Source organism: Megalobrama amblycephala, linkage group LG14, assembly GCF_018812025.1.
Source record: "Megalobrama amblycephala isolate DHTTF-2021 linkage group LG14, ASM1881202v1, whole genome shotgun sequence".
NCBI lineage: Eukaryota > Metazoa > Chordata > Actinopteri > Cypriniformes > Xenocyprididae > Megalobrama > Megalobrama amblycephala.
Genome location: NC_063057.1, coordinates 20,258,931 through 20,278,905, shown reverse-complemented (window position 1 = coordinate 20,278,905; position 19,975 = coordinate 20,258,931). Strand labels below are relative to the sequence as shown.

The 19,975-nt window shown below is 35.8% G+C and overlaps 1 protein-coding gene across 1 annotated transcript in view; it reads right to left on the bottom strand.

Moving 5' to 3' along the window:
• The window catches only part of LOC125245225 (thyrotropin-releasing hormone-degrading ectoenzyme-like), a 173,209-nt gene that overhangs the window by 76,483 nt on the left and 76,751 nt on the right, over window positions 1-19,975 (bottom strand). Inside the window, 2 exon segments of the mRNA XM_048155752.1 lie at window positions 2,120-2,233; window positions 17,914-18,068. Of these exon segments, the coding sequence (XP_048011709.1) occupies window positions 2,120-2,233; window positions 17,914-18,068 (269 nt within the window).

The following is a 19,975-nucleotide window of genomic DNA, read 5'->3' as shown; positions in this document are numbered from 1 at the left end:
AAAATAGAGGCGTGTGATAACAGAGCTCAACACTATTAGATATGACTCTTTCTGCACATGAACTCAAACTCAAACTGTGTTCATAATAACCATTAAAACTGTTGGAACAATTTGTTTTTACAAGCTCATAATGAACCAGTCTCTGCATGCCTCCATTGAGCCCACTTAATGTCATTTGAGCTAATTTTGTGTTGGAAAATTTCTACATATAAACTAAAAAGCACTTTTTATGTACAGTCAAACCAAAATTTATTCAGACACCTTGAACATTTCATTCATTAATACAGTTTATTCACTATAGTTTAAAAATGGTAATAAAATATGACAGGATCTCAGAGTTAAACTGTGTCAGAATTAATCTTAATTATGTCAGATAACACTTAAGCAAAACATGGTCAGGTCAAAGTGTCTGAATAATTTTTGGTTCCAAATTTTTTATCAATTTTACTAGTAGTCCACTGTATGAAGACATTTTGGGTAAAATAATGTCACAGTTTACTTTATTTTGCTATCCTCAATTACATAAATGAACTATAGTGTCCTGCACCCACTAGTAAAAATATATCAGAAATATCTGAATAATTTTTGGTTTGACTATACAGTATGTATGCACTCAAAAAAATAACTCTTTGAACGAACATAAAAAAATCATGGAAAGGATTTTTATTTCAGCATTATGCAATTCTGTTGTTCCAATTTAATGTACTTACGTTGGGTCAACTTAATTTATTAAGGTTGATTCAACTTATTTACTATGGCTGGGCACAGCTTAATTTAATAGTGTCAGCCCAACTAATTTGCAATGTTTTGTATAATAAATAAAAAGCAATAAATAAATAAATAATAAATTGTTTTCTTATACAATGATTTTTACACTTAATTCTTCTTGTTTAATTTTGTGGTTTATATAACTTTTGTGATGTTCTGTGTTAGAAATCTAGATGTGATACTGGATTCATCCTAAATTGCCTTAACCAGAAACATTGTAAAGCCTAAATTGATCATAAGTCCATTGATGGCAATACTTTTACAATCAACATAGGCTTACAATGCTTTTGGGAAATGCAACCTAGAGCACTACCACAGTGATTATTTTCTTATTAAAGTAATTTGAAAGTTTGTTAGCAGGTCCTCAAGCCAAGCACAAGTGCAACAATTCACCACAATGGTAACCCTAAAACTATTAATTAACAGAAACTTTTAAATACCAACATAATAGAACAGTAAACATTAAAAAGTCTTTCCATTTTCTCATCTTCCTAAAAACTGCTTAAAATAACACTTTATTTCAACATTTACACTCCTAGTTCAGCCCCTTTGCAAAGCATGATGGGAAGTGAAAATCCTGTTTGATTGAGTCCTGGTTGGGTTTACTTGATTGAAACATGTTATTCCAACATGAAAACATCAAGTTAAGTCAAAGAGTAATCGTTTCAAGTCATTTTAACATGAATCAATCACATTTAAACCAGAAACCTGATACAATGGTGTTGAATCAAAATAAATTGTTTAAATAAACTGAATAGCATCAACAAATCTTTTTTTTTTGAGTGTGTATGCATGTATGTATTTATGATATTTTACTTTCATGCAAACATTTTGTTTTTGGCTTATTTTAAAAGGCATGGGGAAAGGGGGATCAGGAAATGCAACAAGCCAGATTTGAACCCACATTGCCAATAAAAGTGCCATGATTTAACCACTAGGCTAAAGAAATCAGAACCAAATTAAAAACAGTGTCAGAGTGTTATCAACATTTATATCACTCAAATGCACTGCAAGAGGATTGTTGCTGAGATTTTCTGCTCTCAATTTTGGTATAAGAAGAAATGCTCAAGATCTCATTTGTGTGAAAAACATTACAGATTTGCTCTTATTTTAAGAGATTCAGATCTGAATAGCATAAAAACCATCAAAACCCACTCTATATAGTGTTGTTATTTGTGTATACAGTATGATATAAATCTTTTTTGTCACATTACAGAAAGCAGAAATTTATATTTACATTTCATCCAAGTTATAGATGTTCATCCAAGTTATACAAACATTGAATGAAAAAAAGATTATTGCAGTGCTTGCTTTAGATCAATAGAAAAATGAAATAAACGAACAGACTCACCATGTTCCACTTTGGAAAGAGGAAATCAGTTCCGATGTACTCGAAGTAATGAGCGAATCCTTCCTTCAGCCAAACATCCTCCCACCAAACTGGTGTGACTAGATCCCCAAACCACTAGAAGAGAAGAAATGAACCATCAATCATCAACCGAGAAACAGAATGACCATTACAAAGATCGATTTCATGTTCACCGGTGAAGAATTATAACAAACTTTTGTACAAGAAAAGTGCTTATGGGTAAACTGAAAACAAACGTTACTTGGACAAACCATCAGAAAAAATATACACTCTCCTATTTATCCAATATCTGCAAAAGCATAGTGGCAAACACATTTTATTTGAAAAAGGCCATTATACAAGAAAAATAACTCTCTTCCTTCAGAAGTAGAAGTACAAAAAAAAAAACACTTCTATTAAACAGTTGCACTCTGGTTCAACAGAAAAGTTGTTCACAAATGGCTTCACAGAACATTGAAAACCAGCAGAGCTTTTGAACTATGATTAATAGCGGCCTAAACAATCAATTACCTACAGTTACACAATTAAAAACACATTTTTCTGTTTCACAGCATTCATATCTGGGTGCTCCGCCAAGGACACCGTAAATGAACAGAAAAGAGAAAAATAAGGATTCGATTATGAAACGTCCCATCTGGAAGGTAGAAAGTATTCAAATGACCCCTGCTATTGTGAGCAGATGACAGTGAGCAAAACAGGGCTATTGACTGGAAAAGATGCAACATTGCAGTTGTAAATGGGCTGGATATTTTCCACAGGCTCAAGCAGGTGTGCTACTGAATGCCGGATCTCATTGTTGCAGCACACAAACCTCTGTGGGAGTCGTGCCTCTTTCATCCGAACATTACATCATTACAGCAGCTGACGGGACGTTCATCTGTGACTTAGACACACGGACTGATAGCAGAGCCACAGCGTGGAGAGAAACAGCTGTTATACTCTCAAAGGAACTCTCGGCTAGTCACACTTCAAGTGGCTTCCCAAAGGTCTAGTGACTTTTTCTGAACCTCTTCTAATTTGTCAGATGTTTTGATGCTAATGACAATGAACCAGGACGGTGAGTCACATCACGTCATTTATTGTGTTTAAAAAGACAGAAGCTGCAGAGCAAATGTAGCAAATGTATTGAGATAGACAGGCATACAGATTGGATGGATGGATGGATGGATGGATGGATGGATGGATGGATGGATGGATGGATGGATGGATCCATTAGACATGTTTATTATATGGAAAAAAAATCTTCATCTTTTGTGTTCCACAGAAGAAAGTAACCCATAAAAATGTAAAAATGATACATTTTTATCATTGTGTTATCCCTGGAAGAATCTTCAGTATATTTTTTACTGCTCACATCGTTATATTGCTATTACACTCTGACAGCACATTAGCCGTGATAGCAACGTGATCATAGTTCAAACAGCATTGTAAGAGATCCGTCTGAAGTTCTGACAGCTTGTGTTTTGTGTTTGTGCCTGATTAAGCAGTTCAACAAAGCAAGAATGTCAATGAACAGTACCAAACATGAGACCATCGCTCAATTACGCATTCAACAATGTCTGAGAGATGAAAGCGGAAACAGAGGGATTCTGCAGCCCACCTGCTTTATTAACAGATACGGCTGAAGTCGTGCAGGGAAGAGTTCACTCGATACCGCAGCATATTCATTATATTTGGGGCAGGAGAAAACCTTCAAATAGCATCATTAAGTTATCAAACTCTCCAAAGAAGACCATGAAGACCAACATGAAGACCAAAGACCTTCAACCAAACTGGTAGTCTTGTTCTTAAAGTAAACGTCTGAATAATTTAGTTTAAATGTCCTACATTGACATTTAACGAAGAGGTTCAGACAAGGTCTTGCCTGCTGGATCAGGTTTGTGACTGCAAGGCAAAGTTCATTGTCTTCTCATCTGGAAAACCACAAGAAAGAAGTCCTGAAGCTGTATTGTAGTAGAAGTTCAAATGTTATACGGCCCATAGGATCAAACCTGCATCTCCTGCACAAGGACCAGAGTAAAATCTCTTACAAAAAAGGAAGTATACTTAAGTTTGTTTTATTAAGCAAATTTAAGTAAGTTCAACTATGTAGTAATTATACTAATATCAATGCACTACTAGTACAGATTTAAGTGAACTTTTTCAAAACTGGAGATAAATTGGCTTTTTAGTTCATAAAAGTTTACTTTTAAGTGTACTTTGTATATTTAACTCATTTAATACTGCAAAATATATATATAAAAATATATATTTCACCCACTATTTGAGTGAAGATATTTTTTGTACAGCATTTTGTTATCAGCTTAACACCATGTCAACATCACAGTTGAATAATTCATGAACATCAACTTTCTCATGCTCTTTACCTTAAATGAGTTAATGCCTGTACAGCCTTTCAGATCAGTCACTTATGAATGTCAGTTTCAGTGAGGATGTGTCCTTATAGGATTAGTTCACTTTCAAATAAAATTTTACTGATCATTTATTCACCCTCATGTCATCCAAGATGTTCATGTCTTTCTTTCTTCAGCTGAAAATAAGGTTTTTGATGAAAACATTCCAGGATTTTTCTCCTTATAATTATTCTCCTTATATCTCCTTATATAAGACTTCAATGGCCTCCAAACGGTTGAAGGTCAAAATTACAGTTTCAGTGCAGCTTCAAAGGGCTTTAAACGATACCAGACGAGGAATAAGGGTCTTTTCTATAGTGAAACGATCAGTCATTTTTGAAAAAAATGTAAATGTATATGCTTTATAAACACAATTGATCGCTTTCTAAGTGGTTCCGCCAAAACCACATTTCTGTATTCTTCAAAAAGTTTACGCTGTATATCCTACGCCTTCCCTATTCAACTTACGGAATGAACGCAGCACCAGTTACATTTTTTCGATAAGTAGAATAGGGAAGGCGTAGGACATACAGCATAAGCTTTTTGAAAAATACGAAAAGGGGAATGGCGGAACCACTTGAAGGGCAATCATTTGTGTTTATAAAGCATATACATTTGTATTTTTTTTTAGAAAATGACTGATTGTTTTGCTTGATAAGACCCTTATTCCTCGTCTGGTATCGTTTAAAGCCCTTTGAAGCTGCACTGAAACTGTCATTTTGACCTTCAACCGTTTGGAGGCCATTGAAGTCCACTATAAGGAGAATAATCCTGGAATGTTTTCATCAAAAACCTTCATTTCTTTTCGACTGAAGAAAAAAAGACATGAACATCTTGGATAACATGGGGGTGAGTAAATTATAAGGAAAATTATATTTGAAAGTGGACTAATCCTTTAAAGCTAGTGAGCAAGTCAGCTCACTAGGTTTTGGAACAGAGCCGTTATCACACTACAGTACCTGTCTGCACTAATAAAACAAACATGACTGTTTATCCTGTTCAAATTTGAATCTCAGTAAATCTGAACTAGAACTAGCTCTAAATCACAATAAGAGAATTTGAAACCCTCTGTTTAGAGTGACAAAATTCATTTATTTGTCCGAATTCAGAGTGAGAGTGTGAAATCCCCAATTTCACATGTGTTTAAGGATGCTGTCTTTTATAAATGAGCAGAGAGTAAAACACCAGCCAACAGACATGAGTCATTTAGACAAGACTCAGTTTCACTGACAGATTTATCCTCATGTGTAACTCGTATTTAATGTCTAACTATGTTTAAAGCAACTGTGATAAGATGTATGTGACGAATGAGAACCGAAGCCTCACTCTCCAAACAAATTCATATCCAGAGGGCAGAATGTAACCTCTCCAATCTGTGGGAAAATAAGAAACTCAACATCAGCGGCATCGGCCTCTATTAGGTTTATGTTATTGCCTGAATAACTGCGTATGAATGACCGCGGCAGCATCATTTAATTCTGAGAGGCTAAAATGAGATGAGAAATGAACAGTGATTGAGCTTTTGTGACATATAAACCCCATTGCTGGCGGCGGCAAATCTGCTAACAATCCGCTGCTACACTATATGACATTAAAATGAGTCCAGGAGAGTCCACAGGACAAAGCTATACAATTGCAAACAGTGCCTGTCGTCCACTAATCAATTCTCTGCAGGCAGTCAGCGTGAGCAACGAGATACAAATGTGATTTATAAGAAGCCGGCACTTTGCCACCAGCTCGAGTTATTAGTACGCAGACAGACTATTAATGTATGACAAAATACGTGCTGGATGAGGACTGATCTAATGCTTTCAAATGAAGGAGCCAATCAATATTTCAGATGAGCATAAGCTCCGCCCACTCTTATGATCTGAGGTAATTTACAGTGGAAAATAATTAGCAGTGTGCTATTTAACTCTATATGAAATATGATGGGCATGAGACTGAAACAGAAAAACAGTTTGAATAGAAAATGGAAGTCTTAATTAAAAACATAAAGATGAGCAGAAGCTCCAGAGAGCTGCGACACAAAAGGGTGAAACAGCCTGCGGTGAATTCAAAAATGTGTGACGCTAATCTCTGTCTTTTATTCTCTCTGTCTCTCCTTCTTTCTCTTATTCATAAGTAAGTACACTTACTCACATATGCACACACTTAAAAATAATTTGAATTGATTACACACTTTAATGTAGCATCAACGCACTTTCATGCCAATCTGTAACCATTTATATTTTGGCGAAATGGTGGTTAGTTTGTATGAATTTGCACAATCTTTTTCATGCCTTCTCGTACATCTGCTTACACCCTACTGATGGTTAGGTTTAGTTATAGACATTTTTTTTTCTACTAAAATTTGTATGTTTCCATATAAATCACACCAGACAAATTTATGAGAAATTGCGACCTCATAAAATTACTTTCTCATGAGGTCTATATGGTTAGCATGGATTCTTTTGCAATGTGTGGGAGTACAAGATTTGTCAGAACACATTAAATGTATAATACGAAATCTGAAGTGTACGAAATCTCCAAATTTGCGTACTTTTGTGTGTAGTGTGAGAAGTGTGTTCACACTGAAAATTCCAAAAAGTTAAAGTACAGTTTAAAGGTGCCCTAGAACGTTTTTTAAAAAGATGTAATATAAGTCTAAGGTGTCCCCTGAATGTGTCTGTGAAGCTTCAGCTCAAAATACCTCAAAGATTTTTTTAAATTCATTTTTTTAACTGCCTATTTTGGGGCATCATTATAAATGAGCCGATTCAGGGCTACTGGCCCTTTAATTCTCATGCTCCACACCCACGGAGCTCGCGCTTGCCTTGAACAGTGCATAAACAAAGTTTACACAGCTAATATAACCCTCAAATGGATCTTTACAAAGTGTTCGTCATGCATGCGGCATGCATGTGTCAGATTATGTGAGTATTGTATACTGTTATATTGTTTACATTTGATTCTGAATGAGTTTGAGGCTGTGCTCCGTGGCTAAAGCTAACATTGCACACTGTTGGAAAGATTTATAAAGAATGAAGTTGTGTTTATGAATTATAGAGACTGCAAGTGTTTAATAATGAAAATAGTGACGGCTCTTGTCTCCGTGAATACAGTAAGAAACGATGGTAACTTTAACCACATTTAACAGTACATTAGCAACATGCTAACGAAACATTTAGAAAGACAATTTACAAATATCACTAAAAATATCATGATATCATGGATCATGTTATTATTGCTCCATCTGCCATTTTCGCTATTGTTCTTGCTTGCTTACCTAATCTGTTGATTCACCTGTGCAGAGCCAGACGTTACTGCCTGCCCTTGTCTAATGCCTTTCATAATGTTGTGAACATGGGCTGGCATATGCAAATATTGGGGCGTACACCCCGACTGTTACGTAACAGTCGGTGTTATGTTGAGATTCGCCTGTTCTTCGGCGGTCTTTTAAACAAATGAGATTTATATAAGAAGGAGGAAACAATGGAGTTTGAGACTCACTGTATGTCATTTCCATGTACTGAAATCTTGTTATTTGACTATGCCAAGATAAATTCAATTTTTCATTCGAGGGCACCTTTAAATACCTGGATGATGCACTTAATCAACCGAAAAAATGAAGCCTGGAAGGTTGGAGGATGGAGTGGCTGTTACACTCTGATGCTGAATGACAAAATAACCTCATAAAATTCATACACTACACAGTTGAGTACATAGTGTATAGTGTGTCATTTAGGACACAACTAAACACTTAAAACGAAAACCTTAACTATTCATTTTTATTGGTTTATTCACCATAAACTGGGACTGAACTATCTGTTTGACTAAACCAATGTTGCTACTCCATCGCTAATAAGACTTTGTACTTGATCTTTTGTAGCCTACTGCATTTTACATCAGTTTATAGTGTATACTGCATACTAGTTTTATGAAATAGTGTACAATTCAGTACACAAACTTGATTATGATGGTGCATGTTTGGTTGCAACATGGCAACTTTTTCTACAAACCCGAACCCTAACACATACAGTAACCTTAACCTAACAGTTAGTCTACTAATAGGCTACTCTAATGAGAATTAGTTAGCATGTTGTTGCAAAGTTGCTTATAGTTAGTAGAATGCACATATGCACAGTATGTATACTGCATCCATCTTTTGAATACAGTGTCAATCATAAAATAGTCCACTTTCAAAAATATAGGGCGCTATTTTAAAGGATTAGTCCACTTTTAAATAAAATTTTCCTGATGATTTACTCACCCCCATGTCATCCAAGATGTCTTTTTTTTTTCATCAGTCGAAAAGAAATTAAGGTTTTTGATGAAAACATTCCAGGATTATTCTCCTTTAGTGGACTTCAATTGCCTCCAAACGTTTGAAGGTTTCAGTGCAGCTTCAAAGGGCTTTATACGATATTTCCGTATTCTCCAAAACGCTTACGCTGTATGTCCTACGCCTTCCCTATTCTACTTAGGGGAAAAAACGAAACTGGCACCGCGTTCGTTCCGTAAGTAGAATAGGGAAAGCGTAGCGTTTTGGAGAATACGGAAAGTGGAAGCACGTGCAAGGCGATAATTTGTGTTTATAAAGCATATACAGTTGTATTTTTTTCGAAAAATGACCGATCACTTCGCTAGATAAGGCCCTTATTCCTCGTCTGGTATCGTTTAAAGCCCTTTGAAGCTGCACTGAAACTGTAATTTTGACCTCCAACAGTTTGGAGGCCAGTGAAGTCCACTATAAGGAGAATAATCCTGGAATGTTTTCAACAAAAACCTTCATTTTTTTCGACTAACGAATAAAAGACATGAACATCTTGGATGACATGGGGGTGAGTAAATTATCAGGAAAATTTTATTTAAAATTGGAATAATCCTTTAACGATCTAAGCGCATGGTCTAAAGCACATGGCACAAGTGCGCTTAGGGCATGTCCGAATCCACTTTTGCTAGTTTAAGGACAGTAAAAATGGTTGGCGCACCAAGCGAATGGTTTAAAAGGGTTGTCCATAATGAGTCATAGGTGTGTTTTGGGTGTAACATGCAATAAACCACTCAGAGACTCATGTCCCATTCCCTTTAAAAGCCAGTTGCGCTCGTGCCATGGTAGATTCGCTATTTACATAGTGGAATATGCAAGCGTATCACATATAGGCGCATATTACTAACTTATTTAAATAACAAAACAAATATTGTGCCATTGACTTTAGACCAGGTTTCAGTTGTAAATGGCGCAGTCTATTTCAGTTGCCTCAAAATAGTAATGCTCCAACAATGCGCCTAAACACACCTCGTTTTCAGACCTGCACGCCCATGGGTGGACAAACTGGCGCAAATGCATTTGCTATTTAAACAAAGTGGCGCATGACATAAAAATGATAACTTCGCCAGGCTGAAACTAGCAAAAAACACTTGCGTAGCGCCTGGCACCGAATTGCACCGGGTGTATGACTGGGTTTGAATTCAAAGATATAGAGACTCTTTTCTGTTGTTTCACAGCTTTTACAATCAGTAGGGTGCAGTACAAATGTATATGTTGTTAAGTTCAAGCCCTACACTAGGTTTCAGCTTTACAGTGTGTTGTACACATATATACATGTGAATTCAGTGGGGATGTTAATGTACTGCAGGATAGTATTGGACGTATTTCACTTTTGTGCCTGTAAACATCATCACTGGTCAATATTATAGTTCCAGCCTCCACTGCTGCTTCTTTTCAATTATTTGAATCATAAAACATATGTGAAGAACAGCCTGATCTAGGTTATTCTCATGAATTTCAGCTCTAAAACTATCAAATATGCGCATTATTGCTGTTTCTGAAATAATATCATGATTTCATGCTCCCTGTGAGAGTGTTTTACTGTATAAGGTTCAGACTGAGTTCAGACAGAGCTGTATTATCTGTGCAGAAATGAGAGATGAGGGGATTGTTTTCTGCTCCCTAAAAATAAAACAAAAAACAAATGAAAAGAAAAGAGGAAAGAACTGCAGACATGCTGTTTCATTCCACTCATTGAGCTTTGAGCTAGGACATAATGCAAAACTGTGATTCAGCAGCAAATGAGGAAGACTATGAATCCAGAACAATACTGGAGAGAGCAGAACATCTCCAACATGCTCATCAATAATCCTCCATAACAAAAGGCACTGAAATCCAAGGTTCTCAGAATACAAGAGCTGCAAACAAAGAATGGTGAAAAATGAGCATAAGCAATGAATAATTCCAACGTTTCCTTTACAAATCAGGCCGATGATGCAGTTGTGGACTTAAAGTCCTTTACTGAACATTTTTTCAATGCCAAAAGAAGAAAAAAATCACTTTTTAACCCAGACTGCTTGTTTGATCTGCATCTAATAGTCTGCAATGATGCAAAGACACGAAAAATAGGTTATTTAACACAAGAAAGACTTGTGTATGAGGGAAACACTCAAGAGAAAAAGCAAAACAGAAAGAAAGAAAGAAAGAAAGAAAGAAAGAAAGAAAGAAAGAAAGAAAGAAAGAAAGAGGGATGAAGGAAAGAAGTCTTTACTTTCATAATCCCAATGGACGTTATGTGTGAAGCTCTTTTTATATCAAATTCTCCAGATGTCCAATTACATCTGCTGCACTTTTCTCAACAACTGACCATCTTCACACTCTCTGTTACTCTCTGACTCCTGGAGTTTTACTCTTTCTGCCTTTCTTTCTCTGTCTTCTGCAATTAGATAATTCATAATGATATAATTATGAATCTTCACTCAGGGTAAGTTTACACAACAACGATGTACTAAAAACTGAAAAGTTTTTTCTTTGTACAGATGTCAACGTTATCAAAACTATACCCGTTCACACGGATCCGCGAAAATGACTAAAAACGCTGTATTACGCATGCCAGACAAGTAGTTGGCGATGTCATTTTGTAAAGAAAGATTAAACTCGCGCCAAACGTGCATGCATATCCACCTTATTTTTATAGTTCACTGCACTTTTATATGTTTCTCATTTTTATATGTTTCTCATTATTTCCCTAAAATAGCTAATAAATCGGATGTCTCGCATATTCACAGAAATACCTTAATTCCGCGTTGACAAATAAGGTGGATAGACTAAACACGTAATACGCATATGCATGCTGTCACCGTTTTCACAGATTAGCGTTTTTTTAGCGTTGTCACACGGAGATGACAATTGTATCCTTTTTTAAAAATCTTGCATTTTGAAACCCGTTTTCAAAAGTTTGCATTTTCAGGCCACCAAAATGCCATTGTTTGTGTAAATGAACAGCCAAAATGCATACAAAGTTGCAAAACATGAACATTTTCTGCAATCATTTAAGACATTTCTCCATTTTGGCATTAAGTGTTCTTTAAAGGGGACATCAGATGCAAAATTCATTTTTACATGGTGTTTGGACATAAATGTGTGTTGGCAGTGTGTCTACACAATCACCCTATAATGATAAAAATCCACCCAGTGTTTTTTTTTTTTTTTAATCCCCACAAATCATAAGCAATTTTGTCAGATCAAGCTGTTCACAGATTCTTGGCAAAGTGACATAAATTTGCACAGGCCCCTCCCACGACTGTTGACGGACACTGCCGTTTTAGCATAGACCCACCCTGAGTGAGCTGTAAACAGACTGCCATGTTTCGACAACGCGCAGGTGTAGACAAGAATGTCTCCAAAACAACTGAGGCATTTTGTTATTGGATATAAGAATGAACATAGCAGTCATCATTTACTCCCAACATCTGAGCTGCTGAAGACGCAGTGGATTAATTTTGTTTTTGAAGGGAATGCGCCCCGGTGTTGTGCCGAATTCCTACCCCCGCCATATTATGCCGCGTTCCAGGCAACCCGTAACCTGTGTTTTTCCAACCTTCTACCTGTGAAAGTGCACTGGAACGGCAGTCAAACCCATGACTTCCCACCCTTGAACTCGTACTAGATCGATGTACTCCCAGTTACGGGTTCTGACGTCACATAGCCTGCGAAACAACAACGGCAGCCCCTACGGATGCAGTGTTTATGCAAGTGCACGGTAAAATAAAAGGTATAACAGCTTCTCTTGCCTTATGCGCCGTTTTCCTCCTCTGTTTCCCTCAAATAAGCAAGGAGTAAGCACCTTTGGCGATAGAAATAATTGTTAATGAGCATAAGCCCCGTATGGTCCGCCATGTTGGTTTGTTTACACTTTTATGCAGTTTGGCGTGACTTTCCTGGAACGCTACAAAGTCGTGATTTGTGATTTAAAGTTGTGACTTACGGGCTCAAAAAGTTGCCTGGAACGCAGCATTATTACCCCCCTAGTAATGGTAGGTTTAGGATATCGGTGTGGGGGAGGGGTTAGAATTATGGGTGGAGTTAGGATTAGGCAATCAGATAGCGACTTCAACGAGGGGGTAATAATTTTGCAGGGAGTCGAAATGCGGCAGAACACCGGATCTACCTATATGCGTTTATGTCTGCGCTAAAAAGTTGATGTTTTATTAAAGGTGCCCTAGAACTTCTTTTTAAAAGATGTAATATAAGTCTAAAGTGTCCCCTGAATGTGTCTGTGAAGTTTCAGCTCAAAATACCCCATAGATTTTTTTAACCGCCTATTTTGGGGCATCATTAACTATGCACCGATATATAGGCTGCGCCCCCTTTAATTCTCGTGCTCCCCCGCCCCCATTGCTCACGCTTGCCTTGAACAGCATAAACAAAGTTCACACAGCTAATATAACCCTCAAAATGGATCTTTACAAGATGTTCGTCATGCATGCTGCATGCATACATCGGATCATGTGAGCATTGGATTTATTTGGATGTTTACGTTTGATTCTGAATGAGTTTGATAGTGCTTCGTGGCTAAAGCTAACATTACACACTGTTGGAGAGATTTATAAAGAATGAAGTTTTGTTTATGAATTATACAGACTGCAAGTGTTTAAAAATGAAAATAGCGACGGCTCTTGTCTCCGTGAATACAGTAATAAACAATGGTAACTTTAACCACATTTAACAGTACATTAGCAACATGCTAACGAAACATTTAGAAAGACAATTTACAAATATCACTAAAAATATCATGTTATCATGGATCATGTCAGTTATTATTGCTCCATCTGCCATTTTTTGCTATTGTTCTTGCTTGCTTACCTAGTCTGATGATTCAGCTGTGCACATCCAGACGTTCTGCTCTTGTCTAATGCATTGATCATGGGCTGGCATATGCAAATATTGGGGGCGTACATATTAATGATCCCGACTGTTACGTAACAGTCGGTGTTATGTTGAGATTCGCCTGTTCTTCAGAGGTCTTTTAAACAAATGAGATTTATACAAGAAGGAGGAAACAATGATGTTTGAGACTCACTGTATCATTTCCATGTATTGAACTCTTGTTATTCAACTATGCTTGTTCATTATCAAAATAATACAGTCTAACAAATATATATGTCATTGATTCTATTTAGAACCATCTCATTGTAATTCATAACTGCACGTTTATAATGAACAATGCATTAAGGTGATCGTCTTATTACATGTAAAGATAACATGGTGAGACTACAATAAAGGTTATAAAGGTGTTAGTTAATGACTAACAAGTCATTTTCAAATGTATTTTAATCATTTTTGAGCATTTATAACTGCATATATAAGAAAGATGAGTGCAATGCAATACCTGCTAAATAGTGTTTACAATGGAAGCCCGTTTCCGCCACTAAATAAAAAAATAAAAAGAATAATTGCGAATTTTTATCTCAGAATTCTGACTTTTTATCTCACAATTGCGAATTTATATCTCACAATTGCATGATATAAAGTCAGAATTCTGACTTTTATTCTCGCAATTCTGACTTTTTTTCTCAAAATTCTGACTTTATATCACGCAATTGTGAGATAAAAAGTCAGAATTCTGAGATAAAAAGTCGCAATTGTGAGATATAAACTCGCAATTGTGAGATAAAAAGTCAAAATTCTGAGATAAAAAGTCGCAATTACTCTTTTTATTTTTTTATTTAGAGGCGGAAACGGGCTTACATAGTTTACAGTCCCCCGGAAGATAGTCGTGGGGTGAACAGTAGCTTATTATCATTTAAAGGGACATGCAGCGAAATGGCTCGCTGTGAACAGAGCTGTTTTTGACAAGGTGGGTGTTTTTAACACAACCATTAAGAAATTTTAATCAAAGTATGTTTTCATGAAGACCCTAAAGAATCATACTAACATGTGGAAAATTGGCATCCGGTGTCCTCTTTAAAACTGAGTCAAGAACCCTAGGGTTCTATATAGAACCCCACTGAACCTTTTTTTTCTAAGAGTGAAAGATGCTTTATGTTCCTCAGAGGACATTAAACAGCATTGATGGGACATGCTTTCGAGTCAAGAAGAGCTTTTAATGTGTGTGATGGTTAAACAGGAAACGTATCATGTTTTAAAAGAGAAATCTTCTGAATCATGATCTGAATCACAGCTGGAACAGGCGTGGATGAGATGCCTCAAACAGAATGGGTAATTTTCAGTCCTGATTGAAGTTGTGCCTCTCAAATGGAGGTGCAGCTCTTTGACAGTAATGAAATGAACAACACAAGATGTCAGAAAAGTGACCCTGAATGATCTGCTGATATAATTGGATTAAATTAGTCCATTTATTATTAAAGGAATAATTCACCCAAAAATGAAAATTTGATGTTTATCTGCTTACCCCCAGTGCATCCAAGATGTAGATGACTTTGTTTCTTCAGTAGAACACAAAAGTTGATTTTTAACTGCAACCGTTGCCGCCTGGCAGTCAAATAATGGGAGTGAAAGGGAACTCGAACAATAAGAGTCGAAAAAACGTGCACAGACAAATCCAAATTAAACCCTGCGGCTCGTGATGACACACTGATGTCCTAAGACACGAAACGATCGGTTTGTGCGAGAAACCAAACAGTATTTATATAATTTTTTACCTCTAATACACCATTATATCCAATTGCGTTCAGCATTCGTTTAGTGAGGTCTGAACACGCTCTGACAGTGGCAGTGATGTCTCGCGAGGTAAAAAGTGATATAAATACTGTTCGGTTTCTCGCACAAATTGATTGTTTCGTGTCTTAGGACATCAGTGTGTCGTCACGAGCCACAGGGTTTAATTTGGATTTGTCTATACAAGTTTTATTTACTCTTATAGTAGAAGTTCCCACTGACTTGCATTATACGGCAACGGTTGGAGTTAAACAAACATCATTGTTTCATTTGTGTTCTACTGAAGAAACAAAGTCATCTACATATTGGATGCGCTGGGGGTAAGCAGATAAACATCAAATTTTCATTTTTGGGTGAACTATCCCTTTAACGCATTTAATACTGTTACTGCTTATCTTCAGTATATATATTCAAGTATATATATGCAAATTGTATAATATCCAAGGTACACATTTCTAGTAAGTGTGCAGTTAATTCTCATTTTGTATTTTCAGAAAGTTTTGGAATATTTTTCCTCTCCCCAAATTTGTCATTACCAAAACACAATAATGAATAATTTAATAAGAAGGGTTACATTGACCTATTGAGATTTTGTTTATATCTACCTTGTAAATATATATTTTTTGCTATTAAAAAAAAATAAATAAATAAAAAAAATTCAAAGGTCAATCAATAACAATTACAATTTTAACAATATTTCAAGTGCAATTTATGAGATTTGTTGTATTTTGAATCCAATCTTTCTTTGTTAAAGACATAAAGTTTATCATACTGATTTCAAAGTTAAGGACTCATTAGTTTGAATTGAACCAAACACTATAATAACATCTTAGTTGATGATTCAATATACTATATTTTTGACAAAATATCTCATGTTTCGGTCATGACTGCACATTTTCAGTAGTGCCAGTAGTGTTTTGGTAGAAACTAAAACACTACTAAAACATATTAAAATACTAATGATTTGCATAACTGTAGATTATCTGTTCCCTTTTGTCACTACCAAAACAATAATGACATGTTTCGTTCATGACTGTTTCGGTAATGACAATTTTAGATACTTTTGATGCTAGCTCAAAGATGCTAATCAGCACATGGTTAGCTAGCACAGTTCTGAACAGCTGTACACAGAGAAAAAAAAAAAAAACAAAAACAAAATCTGAATAACACTCAAAAAACAATGATCTTCACCACATATTTTGGTCGTGACTGTTTCAGTAGTGACAATTTTAGATACTTTTGAGCCTAGCTCAAAGATGATAATCAGCACATGGTTAGCTACTAACTAGCATAGTTCTGAACAGCTGTACACACATAAAACAAATTAAATAACACCCAAAGTCTGCTTAATTTCAGAAAAAAGGTGTTTGGTATTGACGTTCATTAAAGGCACAATATGTAAGATTTTATATTAAAAACTAAAAACCACTTGCACAGTGTTATATATTTCATTCTATTGTGTAATTACATTATCCTAAATATCTCCAAGAATTTGTAAATTCAGAGAATTTTACGCTTGGCACACAAAAAATATTCTCATCGCTTTATAATATTAAGGTAGAATCAATGTACTCACATGAACTAATTTAAATATGTTGTTACCTTTATGGATCTTGAGAGAGGAAGTACCATTGCTGTCTACGCAGGCCTCGCTAAGCCATCGGATTTAATCAAAAATATCTTAATTTGTGTTCCGAAGATGAATGAAGGTCTTAAGGGTGTAGAATGACATGAGGGTGAGTAATAATAAATGACATTATTTTCATTTTAGTTTGTTTTTGGTTCGTTTGGTTTGTTTTATCATGGTTCATTTTTGGGTGAACTAACCCTTTAAAGCTACACACATATTTTCAGTTTTTTAACACAATTAACTCAAAATGATGTTACCTACTATGAAAGAGGGAGGGACACCGGAATATTTCCTGATCAAAAATGTAGTGGTGTGGTTAAAATCAGTCTCAGCCAATGGACTAAAACATACACTGTTTCAGTAGTGACATGAAAATGTGGGACACATTTTTTACATAAAGTTTTATGATTTAAAATTAAATATACAAACTTCACGTTTTAACAAAAGTAAAAAAAAAATATTTTTAAAAACAACAATGGAAAAAATTGCAAAGATTATTTTAATATTATTTCCAGAAGTAGAAATTTAAGGGTTAGGGTTCAGGACAGCCTCCTCCCAATTGAAAGTACCAATAAACGATGATTTTATATATATTAAGCTTACTGATATTTTAAATATTATTGTGGGATTCAATAGATAATAAAAGGATCTTAGTAAACGTCTAAATTTTTTGGGGGTTTTTTTGTTTTGTGGGATAGCAGTTTGCACCAATTCTGTAGAATCACCCATATATATGAAGTCTTGACTTCTTTAAACCAGCACTGTGACCGCAGTGAAACCACACAGATATGTTCCCGTTACTCGCATAAATGTGTTTTACCTGATGGCAGATCTCGTGCACCACCACCATGGTGAGCTCCATCTGATAGGAGAAGGAGGAGACGTCAGGATCCAACAAGATCTTCTGCTCCACAAACACGCTCAGGCCCCAGTTCTCCATGGCTGCATACGGATGCTTCGGCACTGCCAGGAGATCTGCACACAGTGAGGAGGATTCAAGCTCAACGACAGGAAAACAGGATTGTGAAACAATTTACATAGAATGTCCTTATAAGCATATACACTACCAGTCAAAAGTTTGGAATAATTAGAATTTTGTAATGTTTTTAAAATAAGTCTCTTCTGCTCACCAAGGCTACATTTATTTGATCAAAAATACAGTAAGAACAGTAATACTGTAAAATATCATTACTGTTTTCTATGTCAATATAGGCCTATTTTTACTGTGATGTAAAGCTGAATTTTCAGCATCCATTACTGAATAAACTAATGTGTTTAAAGGTACATTCAGTAATTCTTCTGTAGGTAGACCAGGTACAGTTGGTACAGGGGTACAGTTGAAACACCTTAAATAACTTGCGTACGCAACAAGTCTGATCTGTGAAATTTGCTTCGCACATGCGTATTAGCACCCTCTTCGATCGTGGGAAATTTGAAGTACATGTGCTTCTCCAGTCCGAAGATATCGGCGAAAGTTTTTTTTCTAAGGTAATTTTTTCACTTCACCACGTCCCTTCCACATTGAATAGCTTCTCATCCTTACATGACTGTTAAAGTTAACTTACATTTTCGTATACCTTAATCTGTGCTCTAAAAACTGACATATTGCATGACTTAAAATCTAGAGAAATGTTCGAGGTGGTCAGCGGGGTACAGTTGAGACACAGTGTATCAAATGTACCCGCACCATAGAATTCTATTGCGGCACAGGCAGTTTAGTTGCACGATGTAAGATCACAAATTAATAGATTTCATCTGTTTTATTATTGCTGTTTGCAATTGTTCAATGTTTTTTACTGTTACTCAACTTTTCAACTGTTAATAATAAAATTATGAACTGAAATTAAATAAATCGCTGTTTGCCGTTACTGTACAATGTTTAACAAATGAACTACTTTTAAAGGTGCCCTAGAATGTTCTTTCACAAGATGTAATATAAGTCTAAGGTGTCCCCTGAATGTGTCAGTGAAATTTCAGCTCAAAATACCCTATAGATTTTTTTTAATAAAATTTTTTAACTGCCTATTTTGGGGCATCATTAAGACCCCCACTCAACTACAATACTGTGCATAAACAAAGTTCACACAGCTAATATAACCCTCAAATGGATCTTTACAAGATGTGCATCATGCATACATGCTTCGGATCATGTGAGTATAGTATTTATTTGGATGTTTACATTTGACTCTGAATGAGTTTGAGGCTGTCCTCCGTGGCTAAAGCTATCATCACACTGTTGGAGAGATTTATAAAGAATGAAGTTGTGTTTATGAATTATACAGACTGCAAGTGTTTAAAAATGAAAATAGCGATGGCTCTCTTGTCTCCGTGAATACAGTAAGAAACGATAGTAACTTTAACCACATTTAACAGTACATTAGCAACATGCTAACAAAACATTTCGAAAGACAATTTATAAATATCACTAAAAATATCATGTAATCATGGATCATGTCAGTTATTATCTTTCAATCTGCCATTTTTCACTATTGTTCTTGCTTGCTTACCTAGTCTGATGATTCAGCTATGCACAGATCCAGACGTTAATACTGGCTGCCCTTGTCTAATGCCTTGAACATGAGCTGGCATATGCAAATATTGGGGGCGTACATATTAATGATCCCAACTGTTACGTAACAGTCGGTGTTATGTTAAGATTCGCCTGTTCTTCGGAGGTCTTTTAAACAAATGAGATTTATATAAGAAGGAGGAAGCAATGGTGTTTGAGACTCACTGTATGTCATTTCCATGTACTGAACTCTTGTTATTCAACTATGCCAAGGTAAATTCAATTTTCCACTCTACGGCACCTTTAACTAAACAAATAATCAAATAAAATACTAAATGGAAATAAAAACTGTTGAATTCTCATTTTTAAAGGT